Source organism: Erpetoichthys calabaricus, chromosome 18 (assembly GCF_900747795.2).
Source record: "Erpetoichthys calabaricus chromosome 18, fErpCal1.3, whole genome shotgun sequence".
NCBI lineage: Eukaryota > Metazoa > Chordata > Cladistia > Polypteriformes > Polypteridae > Erpetoichthys > Erpetoichthys calabaricus.
In genome coordinates this window covers 59,350,820-59,360,219 of record NC_041411.2, presented here as the reverse complement: position 1 = coordinate 59,360,219, position 9,400 = coordinate 59,350,820, and the positions used below count along the sequence as shown (strand labels likewise).

The 9,400-nt window shown below is 38.0% G+C and overlaps 1 protein-coding gene across 3 annotated transcripts in view; it reads right to left on the bottom strand.

Moving 5' to 3' along the window:
• Window positions 1–2,434: 2,434 nt before the first annotated feature.
• Window positions 2,435–9,400, bottom strand: part of hdac11 (histone deacetylase 11) — a 217,149-nt gene continuing 210,183 nt past the window's right edge. For 2 of the 3 annotated variants that reach the window (XM_051921513.1, XM_028824035.2), the window contains one exon: window positions 2,435–6,445. In XM_051921513.1, coding sequence (XP_051777473.1) covers window positions 6,203–6,445 — 243 coding nt within the window. In that variant the 3' untranslated portion in view covers window positions 2,435–6,202. Of the gene's footprint in view, window positions 6,446–7,223; window positions 8,369–9,400 lie in introns of those variants that run through there. The other variant, XM_051921512.1, reaches the window with a different exon arrangement.

Genomic DNA, 9,400 nt, shown 5'->3' with positions numbered 1-9,400 from the left:
CAAGTGTCACAGAATGTTGGTTAGGGTTTTCTCTCAAACCTATATTTTAATTTTTCTTTTTTTGCTCATAATTGAACTAATTGGCTCTCAGGTGGCAATATAATAAAACACCACAAGTTTGGGTTTTATTTTCCTATATAAAATGCTTCTTTCTCCTTTGGGAATATATATATTTTTCCACTATTTTTGTATTATTTTAGCTCATTCTTGTTAAGATTTGCGGTTTCTTTCATTTTTTCTAAAAACAAAAAGACAAGTGACTAATTCTGTGCATTAAACACCTGAGTATGTTTGTCATCAAGTAGCACTTTTAGTTAAGTATTCGTAAATTTTAAGAAAAATGATTATGACTGGGTTACTAATCCACTAAGGTCCAAAGAGTATACTATACTGTTATTTTTATTATTTTTTTTATTTTTAGTGCACTCAAGTTTTATCCAAAGTGATGTACAAGATCATATTCATTACCATTATTTACATACAATTGTTAAAACTGTTGGAGAACATAAGAAAACAGACTCACAAACTGTGCCAGTAATCTAGGGGTTTAAAGTCTTAGCCACTACACCATGATGCCTCATACATTTTCTTAATAGTAAAATGCACATTGTTGTGAGCTTATAATATTGTAGAATAAAAGAAGAATCCATACATCCATCCATTTTCTAACCCACTGAATCCAAACACAGGGTCACGCGGGTTTGCTGGAGACAATCCCAGCCAACACAGGGAGCAAGGCAGGAACCAATCCCGGGCAGGGCGCCAACCCACCGCAGAAAAGAAGAATCCATCCATCTAATAAAACCACATGCTTCATTACTACTAAGAACTGTTTTTTAGAATTAAGAAACTGGGTGGAATGAAAACCTACAGCCCCCATGGCACTTCAGGACAAATGGTGCCTATTCTTACCCTTTTTCTCATTACACTTTAGATTGAAGATCACACTCTTCATATAAAGTCTATGTACAAGAAAGACTAATTCCTAAATTTACATTTATACCTCTAAATCTATAACATTAGGATCAACACATAGTAAAGAAAGTGATGCACTGTCTGGAGAAACAACTCAATTCCCCTTTCCTGAAACAGTAACCATTCAGCTCTATCTGGGAAGACCACAAGTCTAACTTGAAAGGCAGGAGTTCCACTGTCTCACAGCCACCTACCAGTACCTAGGCTGCCGTTAATAAAGGGCCATTCTTCATTTGGAGTGAAAGGGGTGAAGGGGCCATGCATTCGCAATTGTTCCAAAGGCTCTTTTCCTCTAATGCTCTCTGACCCCAAATAATCTGTAACAGACATCTTGAACATCCCTTCATTCCCAAATGGGAACACCATCTAATAATAAATTAAAGGGAAAGCTGCCAAGGAAATGTTTAGTCACCAAAGTGTCCATGTGTTTTTAGAGGCTCCCCAATTACATGCATTTTCAGCTGAATAAAAAAGCATAGCTTTTAGATGTGATCAGGAAATGCAGAGAGCTGCCAATTACAACACACACAAGGGCAGCTGCAGCTGCTCTGCAGAAGAGAAAAAAATTCAAAAAGGCAAATCTGAAAGTGACAATTACAGCTTCGATATAATCACATAGTACATCCCTGCTGATAGCAGTGGAAATAACTTCAGAGTTTCAGTAAAGTGAATATTGTTGTTGATGAGTGGAACATCTGGAAGACCTTACAGATCCCAACTTATTACATGACACAATAAGCAAATAATTTCATGTCACTTGGCGTTATCCAGCCAGTTAATGTTTAAATGAAATTAACTCAGTTTACTTCAAATACTGTTGATACAGGAATCAGTCCTGCATACGATATAGAAAAATGGTCCCATTTCCAGGCCATACATGCCCTGAAGACATCCCATGCAAAAGTCTCATGTCTACTCTAAGTCCTAGTGGTTGAATTTCATGGCAAAAGGAAGTGAAAGTATGAATATGTGAACTGCGTTATAAAAATTGTTTTAACATGAATAAGGAGACTGACTGTTTGTGATCTACCATGCACGGTCTGGAAGGTTTTTTTTTCCTCTTTTTCCTTATCTTGAGAGGGACCCAATATTTCTTTTAAATGGATAGGTCAACTATTAAGCCTATTCTCCCTTTCAAACTGAGATTGCACCCATTGTTAGTTGGGATAGGCTCCAGCACCCCCCACAACCCTTTTCTTGACTAAAAAGTTTAGAAAATGACTGACTATTGCCCATTAGCAAAAGTTCTGAAACAAAAGAATAACCACATCCACTGAAAAGAGAATGCATTTTTAAGTGGCTGAAACAGCACTTAAGTCAGGCATGTAAGAAGCCACTAAAACTTTTCCACTCAGGAACCCTGAAAATGATCTACGTTTTTGGCGTTTTGTAGAAGTTGTGAATTTTGCACTAGTTGTTTGCTCTGAATGACAAAAAATTAAGAACAAAGACAACAGTACTCAATAGAAAACTGATTTTATTACATTTAAGTACCTGAAATTAAACTACGAAAAATTTACATTTCTTTTAAACTGTTTGCATAACTTGGCTTTAAAAATGATTAATTTGTTGTTATTAACCACTGTAAACTTCACAAAAGAAGATATTAATGACAGTGAGAAACATGAGTATAAATAAAACAAAACCAAGACAAATTCTGTTATTTGGCAATTTTCACTAGTCTCTGAAACCTTTGGTAAGGGAGCTACTGTGGATCCAAAGCCCGAGTGTCATCCAGTCAGTATGGGCATTCTGTGCATTTGCTGTCCTGAGGCTCAAATTAATGACAATAACAGGATAATAAAGGATTACTCCAAGTCATGCTGTTCATCCAGTTATAACAAAGGGTCACAATGTTCTCCCTTGTATGCCCATATCTGTCTGTCAGCCTGGCAGTTCCCTACCAAAGGATTCCATTATATTATTTTTGACTTTCCTAAAATGGTTGGGCATCTGTAGTTCTGTTGTTGAACCTGCAGAAATAGTGTGCTACGAGACTAAGAGCAGAGAGAATACAAATGTTCATAATGAGAAAGCATAATCAATGATCAACTATACATTTTAAAACTACAGTCTCAAAGCAATTTGGAAGAAAACAGAAGTCCCTGGAGAAAAATCTATGAAGACATTGGGTGAATGTACAAACTTGAGACTCGACAGCACCTAACCCCTATACCACTGTCCTACTCGATCCTGCAAGTTTGTAGGGAGAAAAACAGCTTACATGGGATTTCCAAAATGCACATCACATACACTGATGAGCTAAAGCATTATGACCACTTCCACAATGAAGCAAATGGCACTGATTATTTTGTAACAGTGACACATGTGGAGGTTCAGCATATACAGGAAGATTCTAATGGGCGTGGCCCCGAGTAATGATGTGTTACGTAATAATGAAGCGACAGAAACAAAAAAAAAAAATACAGTGCATACCTTGAAAGATGTGTAAATGATCCAATCACATTCAGTGTTGGAAATGGTTACCTTCTTCTTGCAAACACAGATTGACATTGCGCTCCATATTGGCAAAGGTATTTGCAAGCAATGTAGGAGTGATGGCAGCAATTTCTTGTTCAATATTTTGCTGTAATTTTGTATGCTTTTCCTTTCAGCATTCTCCAAAAGAAGAAATCCTGAGGTGAAAGGTCTAGAGAACAAGGTGGCCACAGTCCCTTTTCAATTTGTGCCATGCTGCGAGCTGAGATGTGACAGGTTGCAGTGATCTCACAGTCATCCGGTTCATTCACAAATAAGTCAAAAATGTTCAGGTACACATCAGTATTGATCTTTATTTCATTTGAACTGCTTCATTGTTAAGACATTAACTTAACTTGGGGCCCCACCCATTAGAATCACCCAGTATTAGATGGTATGCTGACAATAGGTATACCTAATCAACATGTTGAATGCAGAAGATGTGGTCAAGTGTAAAGACTTGAATGACTTTAATAAGGGCCAAATAATTACGGCCAGACATCTGGGTGACAGCATTTCTGAAACGGCAAGGCTTGTAAGGTGTTCATGGTTAACAATGGTGAGTACATATTGACAGTGGTCCAAGGAGGGAAAAACCACCAACTGCCAACAGGGTATTGGGCAGCCAAGACTCATCGAAGCAAGAGGCCAGCAAAGGCTACCGTTTCTGATACGAACTAACAGAAGAGCTACTGTGCCACAAACTGCAGATTATTAAAATGATGGTTATGGGAATAATGTGTCATGACATGGTGTATGGGGATATACAGCCAAAGGTCAGTCAGAGTGACCATGCTAACCCCTGCTACCACTGAATATGCCTACAGCGGCTACATGAGCATTGAAACTGGATCCAGGATGAATCCCACTTTAAACAACAACTGGTCTGATAAATCTTATTTTCTATTGCATAAGTGGGATGGCTGGGTATGTGAATGTCTTTTACCTGGGCAAAAGATGGCACCAGGATGCACTGTGGGAAGAAGATAAGCCAGTGGAAGGAGTGTAATGCTTTGGGAAATGTTTTTGCCGTGAAACCCTTGTTCTGGGCATTCATGTGCACATGAATTTGACATATACCATCTACCCAAAACATCACTGCGGACCATGCAACCCTTCATGCAATAAAATTCCATGGAAGTTGTATCTTTCAGCAGTACATGCCACCATTGTTTGGGAATGGTTTGAGGAACATAATGAAGAATTCAGAATGTTGCCCTGGCATCCAAATTCCCCAGATCTCAATCCAATGGAGAAGATGTGGGATGTGCTGGAACAACAACTCCGATCTGAGGCAGTTCCACCTTATCATTTATGGGAATTAGGCGAATTGCTGCTAATGTCTTACTGCCAGACAGGAAACATTCAGAGGTCTTTCAGAGTTCATGCCTTTGCAGTTTGGAGCTGTTTTGGTGGTGCAAGAATTAGCAACAGTATATTAAGGCAGGTGATCATAATGTGCTGGCTCTTCAGTGCACATATTATGGACCTTTACATTTGTGGAGAAAAAAAAAATCCTACTTTCAGTAATATATTAATCTACAAATTTCCTCTACTTATGGACAGAAAGCTTGTTTCCATAAATAATCCCTATTTGGTTAAGATAAAGCAATGACTAATGTCTGACATGACATTGCCATTTTTATCCAATATAGAGAGGTTAAGGAAACAGGGCAGAAGGAAACCAGACAGGCATTAAAGCAATAACAGCACCTCCAAAAATAAGTGTGAACAACAAAGCTGAAGAGGGGCAATGGAATAACTAGAAAAAACTGGTGTACAATAAATAATTTCACATTGTTTGAAGTGGGTTGTACTAAAGTATGGTATAGGATTAGTCTGTTGCTGGCAACAAAAGAAAATATAACTTGAAAGGGAACGCAATAGTCCTTGCTGTGCCCAGCTCTCTAATTGAGAGACAGATAAGACTAGTTCTGATTTCCATTTGATGACGGTAGGCAACTTTGTATAGCTGCTGTGGGATGTAAGGGCAACTCAAACACACTAATATAGGATCCAGAGTAAGGTACAGTATACTGTATATTGTTGTCTCATACAGGCAGTGAACGACACTGACTCACCAGCTGTGTAAAATGAGAGGTTGTGGCCCAAATCTGTGTCAGGCCCCAGGATGTACAAGTGTGGCCCTATGGCTTCAAATCAGCATTCTAAGTGTTTAATGTGCATTAAGCTCCCCAACCCAACACAAGATCATTCTTTCTGGAAAGACTGAGGATGTCATAAAAATGCTAATAAGCCCCTACTAGGATTCATCATACATAATTGTAGTTTAAAATTATTTTAATGACAGTATACAGTACACTCTATCATATTATGATACACTTAGCATTAAAACTAATGTAAGAACCACAAGTAAACATCAACCAAAACAAGTCAGTGCACCCTGAGCCAGTGAACAGATTAGTTGATTTAAATATCAATTGTTATGTAGTTTAGGAAGAAGTACAATAAACCTTAGAAAAGTTAGATGAAAATATTATTCAATCCCTAAGGGTCACAGAGTAAAGAATATTTGACATCTTCCAGAAGAAAATTAAGATAAGTGTGCTGAACTGATCCAGAAAAAGGGCAGGGTATACATCTGTTACTGCATAGCTAACTGTAACTAAGATACTTTCACAAATAAGTATGAGCAGTCACAAAATAAGTTTCTGCTACGTTGGTATTAAACTGAACAGAATTGTAAGAGTTAGAACTTAGAGACTGCTATTCATCAATGAGCTGATGGTCAGTGGGATGACAACTGTGTGGCTGCTACCAAGGGTGTGTTCATCAGCAGAGAGACACGAGAGGGCCCAGCTTCACTGCTAGCTGCATTACAGTCCACGAGACCTAGATTATGCAAGTTGATAATAGAATCAGCAATTATCCTTGCAGTCCTCTTCTGATAGCCACCAGATGTTACCATGAGAATTGGGATATTCTTCTCTCTTGCAGCTTTGAAGATTATTTCATCCCTTTTAACAATTCCCTGAAAAAAGAAAAGATCTCAAGGTTTTATGTCCTAAATTAGCCAAGACATTACCACGTTACCTATTCCAGGTGTTCATTGGGGATTACTTGTTAAAACTTAAAGGGGTGATTAATTTTTTCCAAATATTATAGCAGGTAGGAGAAGGCAGGGGGGAATGTTGGGGGTGTGTGACCACAATGAGTGTTTCATCTCTTTAAATACAGTAGACTCCTTTTTTTATGGACAGTTTGTAACACTGAGTGTTAAAGCTTTTACAATTAGGTCATCCATATGCTTTACTGTTTCATAAGATTCCATAATAATTTCTTCTTCAATTCAAACACACATGTCTAATTTCTAGAATGTTTAAAATGCTATTCTTGCAAAACAAATTATGGTTGGCTGTTTTTGTTCTCAAGGTTATTGCAGACTAACTGAGGTCATTTCTGGAGTCGCTTATTATTTGGTCATTCAAATTAACTCCAGCTTTCAGTATGATACAGAATAAGAATAGAGTTGTATAGAACTGAGGGGACAGAAGGAGGAATCTTAGTCTTCTTCACCTGGGAAACTAACAGATCCAAGTTTACAGGAGAATTGAATCTAGCTTTTATTTGAAAGCAATGGTGACTGGAACATTTATAATTTATTTGTAGTTTTGAAAATCTACACAAATTATTTGAAAATGTTTAAGTCACTGAGTCAATGTTTAGAATACATACAAAATAAACAGAATCCAGTGAGTTTCATATTATTTCACATACAGTAGCTGGTAAAATAATTTAATTTTCTTTGAGTTCCACATGAAACAAAGGCCTTGAAGTGGTGATATTTGAATGAAACAGGAAAGTCTATTGCATTAATAAATGCACATAGATAATATCAAAAGATTTTGATGATTTTTTTTAAAAAGCAAAAATACATTATAAGCTAACATTTATAAACAGGCTGAACACAATTTAGGGCAGCCAGAGTATATCCCAGAAACACTCATAACAAGATAAGAAACAACCAGGGATAGGATGCTAGTCCACAAAACCCACTCACAAATGCATATCCACAGTCACTCTGGGAAAATTCGGAATCACTAATAAACTTAACATGCAAAACTATGGGATAATGTGCAGGTTGGATTTACATGGGATTCCAAATTAGTCCAGTTTCTGGTGTTATTATTACTGTTCTTTTATTATTTTTTCCAAGGCTTATAAAATTCTTTATATAAACATCTTATTTATTTTTAATTATTATTTTTTTAATTTTCAATCACAATGATTCTAAAAATGTAATTGTTTCCTTAGCAAAACTATTGTTTTGTACATAATTGAAATTACTATTTTGTACTAAAATATAACTGTGGCATAATCATGTTTTTTATGGTAGCCACTATTTTGAGCAACCATTGCTAGGGGGCATTTCCTCAAAAGTCCCATCAAAACATGACGTCACTGCGACCATATTTAAGATGGCATTATATGTAACTCTTGTAAGTAATATGCGGGATTATCCAGCATCCCATCCAGAAGGAAAGGTGGTTCCTTGCAAAAGAGGGAGGTTACAGTGGAAGGACAAAAATAGACTGGTGTCCTGACCAGGCTAGGAATTGACCGGTTACCAGGAAGGGAGACCACAATAATGTAAAGACCATGGGTGTTAGCCTTTTCGGAGTATAAACTCCCTGACATGCTAGAGTGCAGCACTTTTATGCGTCATTGCTTCCAGTTACCTGCCAGCCAGGCACGCTGGGAATCTTAATCCTGTAGGAAAGCCTTGTTGAATGCCATGGGTACCGCCATGGTGACCTACAAGGATAAACTGTCCACACTTTGTATAAGCTACCGCCTGACCTGGAAGCACCTCTTTCAGACTTTGCTCAAACACTGGAAATAATTCCAGGGTCCAGCTTAAAAATGAATCCTCTGTCTCACTTCGGGGAGTCAGCTGTCAGGGGACAAGAAGAGAAAAAGGAAGGATTCACTCTGTTTATGTATATTGTGCTGTGTGAAAACATTTCTAAAGGAACAATAAAGGTATTTGAAAGAAATAAACTATGGTGATTAGGCTTGTGACTCTAAGTCTGTTGTGTCCAGGGTTTGAGGCTTAGTGATGACCCCCAGTCATCCACAACTGACATAGTCAGTAGGACTTCCTGGCTGCCTGAGTGGAACCTGTTTTTCAATAAATTTTGATGTGGCAAAAACCCTCAGAGAAACTGCTCACGTAATAATACAAAGTGACTTTTTCTTTCCCACATCACAAATACAATGGGGAAGAAAACGGCTAAAAAGGGTGACAAATCTTTGGACAACAAGCATTCTGTAGGTGTTGTGAGCCTGAATGAAAACCTGGAGAAATATGAAAGAAATGGAAGCTCATTGGAAAAGACAGATGGGTTTGCTGGAGATGCTGCACTTGATTCTTCTGGCGATGTTTACTACAATGGGCCACTGGAGGGCTTGGATTACATAAAGGGGATTCTAAAAAGCTACGCGGTCCTAATGTCTAGAGTGGCAGAGTCATGTCTTATAGTCTCTTCTTTTTCTCCACACCTAGGCAAGATGACCAAGATGCGCTGGAGTTCCAGAATAACACTAAGTCACTGGACACCCATTGGCTGAACACAGTCACAAGAGAAGTCACAAAGCACTTTGGGAAAACCAAGATGGTGGTCAAAGCCCAGAGTTTCAACCAGTAAAACACAGCATGAAAGGGACTGATTTAAATTTGAGATTGGTGAGAGAAAGCCTTTCTACTTCTGGAACAAGTAAGGCAAGCAGGGCTGAAAAAAGGAACTGCATTAAACTACATCCCCAGAATGCTCCACAATGTCTGGCAAAAAATACTCCAGAGGCTAACTGCTTCTCTGATTCTGAGGAATTAGACAAAAAATGTCAAAACCCCACTTTGTCAAATGAAACTGCTTTAAGAACTTCTCAGACTCAAGGGCTCACCAGTTCAACGAAATATCCAAAT